Here is a 13,207-nt window from a genome sequence, read left to right on the forward strand (position 1 = left end):
TTGTGGCCTCTCGGAGCTCTGTCCCGGAGGACAGTAGTAGCCGTCTGCACACTGGCCACTTGGCTCACTCGAGCCGATCTGATGACAGTAATGACCCGCAGGACACGGCCGACATGACTCCGCTGAGAACCCACCAACAGAGTCTGGAAGGAATGTTATTACACAGAGAAGAAGTGTACATGTTTCAACAAATGTAATTGTCTTGCACAACACACTGTGTCATGACTGAATGATGATGTATAGTAGTGATCTTTCGAACTGTGTTGCAATTTCTAATACATGACCATACAAAGGTTACATTTAATACATTTCCAGCAATTTGCCGCAAGACAAGATTACAAATACTGTACATGATTAAACCTCTTTGTGAACGAAGTGATTCATAAGTGCCCGCAGGAGAGAAAGTTTTCATTTTCTTCTGGATTACTGAGCTGTCAAAGACACACAGCAGCAGTTTACATCCGAATATCGCAAATGGAACTTAGAGGATTCGGTGTAGCATTTCATCTTAGCATTGTGTCTCGTTTCTCATGCATAAATAATTAACGGATTGATGTTGCACTCTGGGATTGCTTGCTTTCTTTGAAAGGAAGAGCAAACAGATGGAATTGCACAATCATACGTGCACAATGAGTCTAAGCAAACTCCAAATTAGAAAACTATTGCTCCTGTGATGCCGCTTGCCTTCAAAGTTCTTAGATTTTAGAAAAAAAACAGTTGACGTACAAAAAGAAAGAAAGGTAAACGTCATAATTCATTTGCTCTGGGCTAAACGTTTGCCAGCAAAAAACCTCTGTTAACCATATAAGCAATGTTTTAAGTAACTGTAACATTTCTATAAACCGCCTACAAATGCAAAGTGATACTGTACTCAAAAATCAATGATAAGGCCAAGACCACGGACCACCTCATTGCCTGAGCTGCACCTATAAATTCTGTCCTTAAAGGTTATGACAATATCTGTCCCTTTCAAAAATTAAAACATGGCCCTTGAGAACATCTACTTGGACCCTTTCTTATGTCATAGTAAGTTCCAGTACTGTTTCCATAGTTATCATTGCACAATTCTTTTTTACTTGACATTTTTCTTAAATTTCAACTGTAGCACTTTTGGAGGTGCAACTGTTTACATCTTACTTTGTATAGTTCCAAGAGGGCAGGCAAGTGGAAAAGTTGTTCCAAGTGGGCAGTAGTGCCCTGCAGGGCAAAGGGAGGCATGAGGGTCTTCAGAACCTCTTGGGCAGTAGTATCCTGCAACACAGGGTCCAACTGGGGCTTCGAGGCCAGTTTGGTTACAGTAAGAGCCCCTTTCACAAGGCTGCGGGTAGGCAGAACCCACGGGACAATAAAAACCTGAAAAATATGGAGAATTATCTTTATCAAGAAGACATGTGAGACTTACCTGTGTCTGTACGTTTAATAGTCCAACTGTCTACAAGATTCCTACGCAGTCCGAGCAATCTAACCACTTTTCTGTGAGAATTTTAAACTGCTCCTCACCTCAGTCAGTTTTATGAGCACTTCACCCCATCATCTCAATTCCTGGAGGGAAAGTCGAGGCTTTCTACCAATATTTTATTTTCGGCAAAACAGAGCCCCATTATTATTCACGGTTTACAAATAAAAGCACGTGGAAGAGAATAGACAGTCGAGTAGACCTAAGGGAAATCTGCCATATCATAGCAATTACAGTATGTGGGTCTACTGTCGTGCGTAGGGAATGAAACATTTCTGTGTGGGTGGGTGTGCATGCGTGTAGTAGTACATGCAGATATTTACTCACCCTTGGGGCATATATCTCCTCTAAATGTGGCACATTTCCCATAATGGGGACTCTTGAGGTGTAGTGGTGAATGGTGTGAATCTGACTGAGTATCCAGTTTGACCCACTTGGAGTATCTCTCTGTAAACAAACATGCCAGCAAGAAAAATGTCTGAGTTGATGTGTTGTCTTCTCTCACAGGCAAGAAACCAAAGGCGAACCAGTCTTGTTCATATGATGAATTGAGCTGTATTTTTCTTTAATCGTCAATGACAGCTCATCATTTTACAATGTGGAAGCTATAGACACAAGACGGTAACAATGGACTTGTTCCATTACAAAGAAGTCAAGCTGAAATGCCATCTCTTTGTGGCACATTCGTCGACTGAAATGCAGCAATCACAGCGGAACCCGACTGTGATTGAAGTCAAATTGCCGCGAGGCGTGCAGTAAAAATCAGAGCACAAAATCGTGCTACAATTGAGTTCAATCCACCATCATTTATGACGGCCCGCGAGACTCCAGCTTCCCTTCTGACAACTAAATTTTGAGGTTTTTGTGGCCTTTTTTGTGCTTATTCAAAACAACGTGACGTTAAGTTGACTGAAATGCATAATGTAAGACTCCAGCATCACCAAAAACAATTATTTATGGTGGTTGATACACTTGAAAATTAAGGACGTTGAAAAATAGGCGTGAGGCTCTTCTGCAACATATTTCAGTTTCCGTTATATCAGATGGGAAAATATTTTGTAAAATTAGACAAATAGTGACCCGGACTTTAAGTTCCATCTCATCACAGCGGTCGAAACTGAAGCAAGTCATAGTTTACCAGTATTGCAGGAGTTGTGGAAACATGACATGTTGTCCATCCAGGACACATTCTCCATCTTTGTGAGGTATATTTCCGAAAGTATTGCATGAAGACAACTGAACTGAAAGGAGTTGGCTCGTGGTGTTGGACTGGCTGCACCTATGGTACAAAAGAATCCCGCAGAACACAAACCTACGACAGGAAGAGGTTATCTTGACACTCATTTAATAACGACCAGAAGAAAACTGAGGCAATTTATAAGCTTGGAACCAGGCTAGCCTGATGCATTGCTCCAAAAGTAGTTACAAACACAAGAGTTAGTGAATGAATGTTGGGACAGCAGGTGCAATCCCCTCACCTGTAGGCTGTGAGGCTGCGGGACCAAGGCAGTATTTCCCAGGTGGGCAGGGGCGGCAGTGAGACATGGAGGAAGCACCTGGCTCAGGAAGGAAGCTGCCAACAAGACAGGGTTTGGGTGAATCACTACCCGGAAGGCAGAAGTGTCCAGGGGGGCAAATATCTCCATGAGGCTGGGAGACAGGAGACGGCTCAGTGGACCCAAGTAAACAAAAATATCCTGTGGTAGAAGAGAAAATGTCCTTAGGCATATCATTATGAGCAAAAATTAGGCATCGGCGGAGGCAAGACCATAGTGCTTGAAAAACGACGGCTGACCAAATGGCACTTTTTGAGGTTTTGTGTTTTTTTTTTATTTAATTCAGATATGTCTTCCAATGACAATGTTGAAAACTATGCAGATTTTTAAAAAACTGCAAGAGTGATGAGGGGGAAAATATCTTCATTTTTAATTAATTTTAATTTTTATTTTTTTAATAAGTTCGACTTGACAGCCATCGTGTAGGCCAGAGCTTCGGCTGGTGTATGGCTAGTTCTGAGCACCTTGTTGCGGCGTGTAAGGACCCGTGATGAGCTGGTTGGATGTATTACAGCCACTGGAGATTTTAAGAGGATATATTTTTGCAATTCAATGTAGTTATGTGAATTTCTTTCAATACATATCGTTTTGCTCGATGCTAAACTTGAAATGGGAGTGATATTAAACATCTCGAGGTCTCTTTTTGCAAGATTTGTTCACTATGCCAACCTGCTGATTTTTATGAAGTGAGCTGAAAACGGATACTAGTTGGTGGAATGATGCTCATCAGCCTTTGACTACTGCCAAGGTGTCCTTGAAGGGGAAAAAAAAACACACCCGACTCCACTCTCGAAGTGCAACATAACCGTTTGGCATCTCTCCTTTCCCGCCTGCTTCAATATGATTTGGTTCGCTGTAAGTGTACAATACAAAATATATACAGCAGAGTGTGACTTAAATTTCCTGAGAGATTACTCCAACAATAATAAAAATAATCACATGAAAATGTTACTTTTATTTTATATTTAATGCAGCGCAAAGACAGTCTGCTGTACACTCATCCATAGATATTCCCTGAATTTTCCCGTGGGGGGGTGAAGTGTCAGACCTGGGCTGCAGGCTCCAGACGGCTCAGTCAGAGCGGTGCTGTTGCAGAAGTTTCCTCGGGGGCAAGAGGTGCAGTCACTGAGGGACGTCATACCGGGTGACGGACCAACAGTGCCCCTCGGACATGGCGATGGCACCGATGCACCCTCCGTGCAGTAAAAACCTGGACGAGATGGTATCATTCCATAAAATGTACTTTGGTTTTCTCCAAAGGGAGAGCGCAGATGGTTTTTGTGATCTGCTCTACCTGGTGGGCAGCTGTTGCATGCAGATTGTCCAGATGATGATTGAAATGTTCCGGGGTCACAGATGGAAGGTTTAGCACTACCATATGGACACGCGTGGCCAGGTGGGCACTGATATCCTGTGGCCAAATCAGATCAAAAAGCTCATCTGGTCTTTTCTTGTTTCTGTAATGTGCTTTGTGATAAGTGGAACAGTCCTCATTCGCTAACACGGGTCCTGTATGTCAACCCCACCCAGTGTGGCACCAAGGAAACAAAGCAATGGAGATGAAAAGGCTATTCTGTATGCGAAATCCTGAGGGAGTCGAGGTGAGGATGCTCTGCGGCAGCCACCGTGTCAGCAATGAGTTGGCGTCTATTACCGGTAATAGTTTCTGGTTCAGTTGTATGCCCAAGTTAGCAAAACACTCTTGGGAAAAAAAGGTCGTGAGAAATCATTTTGAAGAATCGTGGGATGTCAGTGTGAACAACATCAACGGTCCACCTCCAGGCGCTAATGAGAATTCTAATATGAGCCGGCACCAAATTTTACCCCTTCAAAGATAAGCACCTCCTACATAGGTCTGAATGTCATCATTAAGATTCTGTGATAAATGAAGGAAAAGGTTAAGAAAATATACTTTTTGTACCTGTTGGAATTGTAGCCAAAAGTTCAAGCTTGCTTTCATCAGACCAGAACTCATTCCCCAGATGTGTTAAAGAGGTTTTGTTACTGTCTGATGAAAAACAAGGTTGAACCTTTTTGACCAGGCACAGAGCAGTAAACAATGTGGAAGTAATTATAAACACTTTGAAATAGCAGTCAGGGTTAACACAGAACCTTCAGCCATGTTTTAGAAAGCCCAAAAAACTTCCGAAATCAATTCGGAGGTTGCTCCCATTTTTTAGAGCCTGTTATTTGAACAGTGTGTAAACTTGTGATATCCAATGTATGGGTCCGGAGGGGTTTCATCAATTCCAATTCAAGATATAGCCATCAATTGCCATCAGTTGTTAGTATTACACTAAAAACACCTTGGATGAGCAGTTTACAAAGTTGTAGAACAGCAATGCATCACACTTACAGATATTTCTATTAATGCACTGCATTTCTCATTGGATTTACCAAATTGGACACACATTCCACAATGATGCATTTGAGTTTGTAAAGCATCTACGACTCATTTTAAAGGATAATAGGGCAACGACAAAAAAAAAGATTACAGTTGAAAAAGAAAAAAAAATGCACAATGAGTGTGACTGCACATAATCAAAATGTAAAAAAGTGGAGGAACCAGTGGCGTGTACCTGGCTGATTTCCAGACACGGACCCCAATGGGCAGAACCAACCTGGAGGACAGAAGAGCGTGACAGAGGTCTGGGCCCAAGACGGGCAGTAGGACCCCGGGTAGCAGGCTTCACAGTCGTCTTCCGACTCAGCCCCCACCTTCCCTTGGAAAGTGCCTATCAGGCAAATGGTCATGTCCGGGAAGTCACGACATGTACAAATGTACACAACAACATTGCATTACATTGTATGGGTCTGCAAGATGGCCACACTGATTCACTCAATTAAGCAGCCCACCGACCATTATGACGGTTTTATTGGACTGCCATTAGGTTTTACAGCCTGCTTTTAGGATTCTGAATACATTACGGTCTTCGGCTGTAGCTAAGGGGCTTTATGGCACTGTACATCACCTATGGAGCCAATGCAGATAAAAGCAAGCTGTCATCCACAAACCAAAAGTCTATTGTAGAATTGACAAGGGCTGAGAAAAAAAATCATTTGGAAGCAGCTTTTAGATCCCAGGTCAGAATAATTAGATTTATTAGCCACTTAGGTGATGCCGGCTTGGTACCTGGGGGACAAGGACTTGGTTTCATGCTCCCTTCAACACAATAGTGGCCAGCAGGACACACGGCTCCACGGAACTGACCCGGAGTTGATTCATCAGGAATTGCAAATGGAGATAAACCACCTCCTGGACACGAGACAATAAACCTTCGTCAGATGTCTTTATTCATTAGGTTAACTCAAAAAAGTGAAAGCCCCTTGTATGTAATTCCAAGGGGAAACAGCTAAATGAGAGGACATAGTGTAGACTGGTCAATACACCATGAAGATTTCCCTGGTGCATTCAAGACAAAATCAATATCCACTGGTTAAAATATATACATATATCAAAAATAAAAGTGATATGAAAATGTTTAAATGCAATATTTGGATCTGCAATGTAAACATCAAATGCACAGCTCGATTTTGAAGGTTATGTATTTTTGTTTCATGTGTATGCAACCGTATTTCATAATTTGAATTAAGATCCTTTAAAGCAAATTTGTTTCTAAATACTTTGTAGCTCACATGTTTGAACTAAGAACTTGAGCTTCTTTGTTCGCATCAGCAGTCACCCGGTGCCTTTGCATCATCGTTAGGTAGATATGCCAACATGCCGAAAATGTATCCAGAATTTCCTCCAGGATAGTCTGTTGGCGTGTCTGCTTTAGGGCGGCCCGTTGCCGGCCATGAGTGTTCGCACAGAAGAAGGCGAAGGTGTGACAGGAAAAAATAAAATGTTCCTCGATATCTCAGTGGGATACATTCTAGCCATTGGTGGCTTGAAGTGAATCGTCATATTTTTGTGGCTCACACTGAAGTTATGTGTCGCCACAAGAAGGATGCTAGATTAAATTGCATGCATATTTTTCCAGGTCTAATCATGGCATTTGATTGACCACTGGCAGTTTTGCTGGGCATGGTTTCAGCGCATTCAGCATGGGATGAAATATTGCCTAATATTGCTGGCATCCAAGAAGCCGAAAGTAAAATCCGGGCACGTAAAGCACACAGCCAGGATTGTGAACAACACTCTTTTCTATGGTATTTATTTTTTAATTACACAGGGACTTTAAAACTGATTTACAAATTAAGGTACAATTTGAGTCGGAACACCAAATCACATTTACATCAAGCCATAAATATCATTTACGAGTGACTTGTTTTAGAATTAAAAAATAAATGTCGTAATCTGAAAACAACAGAATGGCCTGAGAGTACAGCAGTTGTATTTTAAATGTAAATGGCAATAATGTGTCCGTAAGACGTTGACATCTGTTACCTGTCATATTATAAAAGGGTGTGGGAGTTGTGGACCCCTCCGTACAGTAAAATCCAGGCTTGCAGGGTCCAGATGGGGACGAGAGGCCAACTTGGGCACAGTAATGGCCAGGCAAACAAAGCTGACAATCATCCACAGACGCTGCGCCTTGAGCAAACAACATTTTACATGATCAAATTATTGTGCATGATTGCAGAAAGAGCAGCAGTGACTTGATTCTACTTTGTATTTTGGTTTGGTTCAATTGCAACATGAATGCCCTTATTTTGGAATAATTTAGTTTGTGAAAAAATATGTATTATTTTATTCTTCCTTTTATTGTCAATGGGGTTTTTTTTAGGAGTAACTTCCTTAGTGTGCGTCCAAATATTCCTCTTGGATCTTTGTCCGGATGCTATTAGCCCCGAGTTTGTCATTGAACTAGTGGATCCTAAAATTCTACACACTCCAGTTCAAATGCCAAGTTTTTGGACATGTGTGATTTCAAACCTTTCCCACCATGAATGTTCCCTCCAGTATATATCCTGTACAAATACATTGAGTGCAAACATCATCTTATAACTCGGATGTGGCTGTGTTCATTATTAACCAATCGCATTTGAACCCATGTGAGCAGCACACACCCCTTTTGAAATTGTCATGGATCTGTTTGTGACCAACAGGTGGAACTGACGAGCTCTTCCTGCAGCGGCACACCTGTTGGTCGTTATGTCATTACTAAATTTTTTTTGTTAAAAGGAATCCCTGCCCTACCACTCAGAGTCGGGTCATTGTTTTCTGTTGTTGCTTCTGTGTGTTACTGCCATGGATTTCTGTTTGTTATTTTGGGTTCTTGTTGTTTTCAGGACTTTGTTTCTGTTGGATTTAATTTGCCAGTGTTTGATGAATACATTTTGTCAAGTTCAGCCTGCTCCTCCCACCTGCCTGCTTTTTGGGGTCCTCCACCATCACGCTTGTGGCAAAAAAATGTCTCTGAATAACACCTTATAAATTTCAGCTGTTCCAGTAGGAGCTTCAAGCAGAAGCCTGAACATTTTGTGCAAACAATGAAGGCAATTTAGAACTGCTCAAAATGACCTCCCGATTAAGGTCCAGCTCCATGCCCGAAGCATGATCGTGCCACCACCATGCTTCACTATGTACGGTGTTGTTTGAGTTGATGAGCAGTGTTGTGTTTGTGCCAAACTTGGTTTCATTGAAGACATTTTATCAAATGTGTCTGGGAGATTGATTCATTTTATTATGTTACATATATCCATTATATATACTACATTACCGTATTTTCCACACTAAAAGGCACACTGGATTATGAGGCACACCTTCAAATGAACGGCCTATTTTGTAAATTTTTTTCAAATATTGGACGCACCGCATTATCAGACGCAATCTACAATGCATCCACTAGATGGAGCTATGCTCAAGGAAATACCAAAAGAACGATCAGATGTCAGTTAATTATTTAATAAAGCAGCGACGCAGTTCACTTAACCAACAGCAAGTTACAACATTGACTCGTTACCGTTGAACTCTCTTGCCGCTGCTCTATTTCCGTGTTCAGCCGCGAAACCGATCGCCTTAAATTTGAACTCTGCATTGGAAGCATGTCTCTAGCAGGGAGCCATTTTGGGGTTGACACATTACCGTAATTACTATACACAAGGCGCATCGGATTTTAAGGCGCACTGTGAGCTTTTAAGAAAATGGAAGGCTTTTAGGTGCGCCTTTTAGTGCGGAAAATACGGTACCATGAGTATAAGTTGTTTATAAAATGGACAGATGGATAATTGGTCCCTGTATATGTAAATCTCACTATCACCATAACGATATCAGCCAACTAGGTACTCATAAGTTTTGTATTGTATTCACTGTGGCGATATTTATATATGTTATAGTAATAAACATTGGGGAAAAAAGAAAACTGTTGTCTTCCTTTCAAAACAAGGAGAACTTGCATATTGTACAACAGAAAACATTAGCTGCCATGTGCTCATAAGATCTAATCATTTATAATGGCTTAATAGTGTACAAGAATAGCCTTAGGTGCATGTAGTTCACACTGTTTCACAATGACAAAAAAAAATGCTTATCTAATCACATGTATCAGCTTATTCTCGCAAATATCCCATAAAATAATTGTGTCGAATGGGTCACCTTTTATGGAGCTAAAAGTGCCTGCAGGACATGCAACCATAATGCTGGCACCCTCTGGGCAGTAATACCCCGCAGGGCACCGCCCGCCAGTTGGTCTGTCCTCAGGCTGAGCAGAGACAGACCCGTGGATGCAGAGGTAACTAAAGCAGAGGTGGGGTGATGAGGACAAGAGCAGATGGAGTGGGTGATATGGGAAGTGATGGATGTGAAAGCACAAGAGACATTTAATTACACAGTGTCTCCACACGGTCTTTTTTACAATTTAGACACATTATTAGGGAAGAAACTAATGAGATGTGATTTATACTCAGTGGTTATTAAAGTTATTAACCATGTTGCATTTGTGTATTTCAGGCAGTCTGTCAGGAAAATATTTAAAAAAAAAACTGTACTCAAATAATGACTGTTACAATGGAGTGTACAAAAAAAATGTAATGATGTTAAAAGGTTATATGTACTCATCTCAAGAATACAGCAAAATTCAATACAAAGGCTATTAAAAATGCCACTTTTACTAACGAATAATGCTCCCTTTTGATTGAATCTGTCAGGTGATTATAAAATAATTTAAAGTCCTTGTAAAGTGAAAATAAAGGTCTTCTCAAGTTTACACGAGTGTTGCTCACAGTCATGCAAAATTTGAGTGATTAAAAGAATGGCCAAAAATAAAATGAGGCTTCAAAATATTGAAAAGAATCATATCGTTCTCTCCCCTCTCACTTTCTTGTGGGCAATGAAATACACATCTTTCTTATGCCTACACATTCCTATGCGCTTAAGCTGCAAAAATATATCTGCTTTTGCGTAGACGGTTGGAATATATCCCCCCTGGCGTGCATGCACTCACAGTCAACAACGAGGCATTATCAAATTGCCATGCCAGCCTGAAACAACGCTCATTGCCTCATTCTGTGTGACAGTTGTACACGAATGGTGCTTGGTCTATGTGTGCCTTGCGATTGGCTGGCAACCAGTTCAGGGTGTACCCCGCCTACTGCCCAATGACAGCTGGGATAGGCTCCAGCACACCCGCATCCCTCGTGAGGATAAGCGGATTAAAAAATAGATGGATGGGTGGATGGATGAGAACAGGGTCAGGGTTGGATAAAGGGAGGTTTTCACGGATTTATCTATGCACCTTGCTTTTCCAAACAAATGTGTTAAACCATGATGAGACTAAGTAGAGTGCAAATGTGTGTTCTGTCTTACCCAGCAGAGCAGAGCCCACTGGGGGCTACCAGTCCAGAAGAAGCACAGTATGCACCAGGAGGACAGAGTTCGCAGCCCCACTCAAAGGACAAACCCATATGGCCACTGAAGGTACCAACTGGGCATGGGAATGCTACACCAGACTGTGACCCTGTGGACGAATAGCATGTCATACGTACAGCTGCTCGCGGACCACACATCACAGAAGAGTTTGTTGTGATGATCATACTCCGATATACTGTAATCATTTGCCAAATAATGAGCTATTGACTGATACAATCACCTGTTTGGATGGAGAAAAAAATTTGACGACCATAACACAAGCATTGCAAGTACTTTATATTATTAGAACTGAACTCTTGGTCATTAATTGTGTCCCACATAGTCTGGTAAGATGCTATTTTTGTCAAAATGGCCGGTGTCCTACCTGGTGGGCAATAGTGTCCTTTAGGGCACAGCGTGGGAGTTAAAATCCAGGACATATTGCCTGCGACATCCATGAAGCCGGCACAGTAAAATCCCGCTGGGCATGTAACACAGTCAGCCTGTGGAGAGGCAATTTGCAAAATTCATATTCAGAGAAAATGTTCCGACAAAGAGCAGATGTTTACTATAACCAACAGACGCGAAACCCTTGAGCCGCTTGTTTCGCAGGCAGAGTATGAACTATAAACTTTGTGGTGCACATACAGATGCTCCAACACTTCACGGGAAGTGTTACATTCTCCTGAATATTCAATTAAAACATCTAAGTACACTCTAAGGATTCTAAAAGGTTATATGCACTCATCTGGAGAACACAGCAAAATCCAATACAAAGACTGTATTGAAAATGCCACTTTTACTCACTAATAATGCTCCCTTTTGATTGAATCTGTCAGGTAATTATAATTTAACAAGGAGCTTTTATTATTGTGTTTTTAGGTCCTGCAATGGCTACACTAGGAAATAAAATGACTTGTCAACGTGATGTATTACAGTTCCTGCAGCATTGTAAACTATAGCCACAAGAATATGCAAATTGTTTCAAATGCACCTGTGGCAAATGGTCAGAAGAAACGGAGAAATGCATCACGGCATATCATAACAATCCCCAGATACAATGCTAATGGCCTGAAGGTGTGACAGGGTACTCTGCTTGGACATGAAGTAAGTAAAAGAGCCTCCAGCAATGCAGTAACATAATTGCTGTGTCACTTGTTGCATCCCAGAGCCAAAAATATGTTTGGAATGAGAGAAAAATAACAACTGTCTATACAGGCTACATATTTTGTTGTTTTTATTACTATTATGATTGCACTGGAGCTGAACTTGTTAAAAAATATGTTTTTATATTTGTGTTTGTTCTCTCACTAACTCACCTGCCATCAATTCCAGAGCGAGCCACTATTTAAGCCCAAATAAAGTTCAGCTGTTATAGCAGTGTTTTCCCCGACGTGTTTATCGTCACATCATACAGCACAGGCCATGGCCTGTGGAGAATTTTCACAGGATCTGAGGGATCTTGTTATTTAAAGGTATCAGTCGGGAGAAGGGTATAAAAAAAAATTCGAGACAATAAATGTGCCATGGAGTACATGCGGTAAAGACAGTTATCACCAAATGAAGAAAATATGGCACGACAGTGACATTACCAATTATTCAAAGTTGATTAATTAAAAAAAAGACCAGAAGAAAAAGTGATTAGGGAGTCCGTCAAAAGGCCAACTTCATTCTCAACACTGCCACATCCCAGACATAAGAGAGTGTGCACACTTGTGCAACCTCATTATCACCATTGTTAATTTGTACTTCCTTTCTTGAAGATTTTTTTTTTTTTTTAGCTGAGTGATTACAAATTATTCTCAATAATGGTGGAAAGGTTTTGTAATGACTGGGTCTCACATTTTTATACTACAAAAAAAGCTGCCATTTGAACAAGGGTAAGTAGACCTTTTAACATTTAACTTCATTCCCTCAGTTTCTTTCGAATATATGCAAATAGTCCATGTATTTAAAAAAAGTTGTGTTGATCAAGATTAGACATAGATAAAAGAGAGAGAGAGAGAGATTTTTTTTAAACTTCTCTTGGAGAAGGTCATCACTTAATGACTATAGGAAAATGTATGAGTATGAGATAATGTTCAAGAGTTGAGAATTACTGCCCTAGATTTTGCAGAAATTACATAATATTCTAAATCCTATATTATACGACATCTACGGTCTGACTTTGGAGTGTGTGTGTGTGTGTGTGTGTGTGTGTGTGTGTGTGTGTGTGTGTGTGTGTGCGTGCGTGCGTGCGTGCGTGCGTGCGTGCGTGCGTGCGTGTGTGTGATTTTATTTCCTTGGAAGTCACGACAACTCGACAAGTATGAATCAATTTCTTACTTGCCCAGGTTGAATTTGAAAGGTTCCTGGCAAACAGGGTACCGGTCTGTGAGATCCAGGTGGACACATGTTCCCAGA

At 41.2% G+C, this 13,207-nt stretch overlaps 1 protein-coding gene across 1 annotated transcript in view; it reads right to left on the reverse strand.

Annotated features, from left to right (window-relative positions):
• LOC109526338 (zonadhesin) overlaps nucleotides 1-5,766 on the reverse strand; it is a 36,349-nt gene extending 30,583 nt beyond the window's left edge. Inside the window, exons 1-8 of the mRNA XM_019887579.1 lie at nucleotides 5,592-5,766; nucleotides 4,307-4,423; nucleotides 4,061-4,222; nucleotides 2,935-3,153; nucleotides 2,595-2,768; nucleotides 1,784-1,903; nucleotides 1,138-1,353; nucleotides 139-143 (exon numbers count right to left, since the gene is read on the reverse strand). Of these exons, the coding sequence (XP_019743138.1) occupies nucleotides 139-143; nucleotides 1,138-1,353; nucleotides 1,784-1,903; nucleotides 2,595-2,768; nucleotides 2,935-3,153; nucleotides 4,061-4,222; nucleotides 4,307-4,423; nucleotides 5,592-5,766 (1,188 nt within the window). The remainder of the gene's footprint in view (nucleotides 1-138; nucleotides 144-1,137; nucleotides 1,354-1,783; nucleotides 1,904-2,594; nucleotides 2,769-2,934; nucleotides 3,154-4,060; nucleotides 4,223-4,306; nucleotides 4,424-5,591) is intronic.
• Between the last annotated feature and the right edge of the window lie 7,441 nt (nucleotides 5,767-13,207).

This window comes from Hippocampus comes, unplaced genomic scaffold (assembly GCF_001891065.2).
Source record: "Hippocampus comes isolate QL1 unplaced genomic scaffold, H_comes_QL1_v1.1 scaffold6, whole genome shotgun sequence".
NCBI classification, from domain to species: domain Eukaryota; kingdom Metazoa; phylum Chordata; class Actinopteri; order Syngnathiformes; family Syngnathidae; genus Hippocampus; species Hippocampus comes.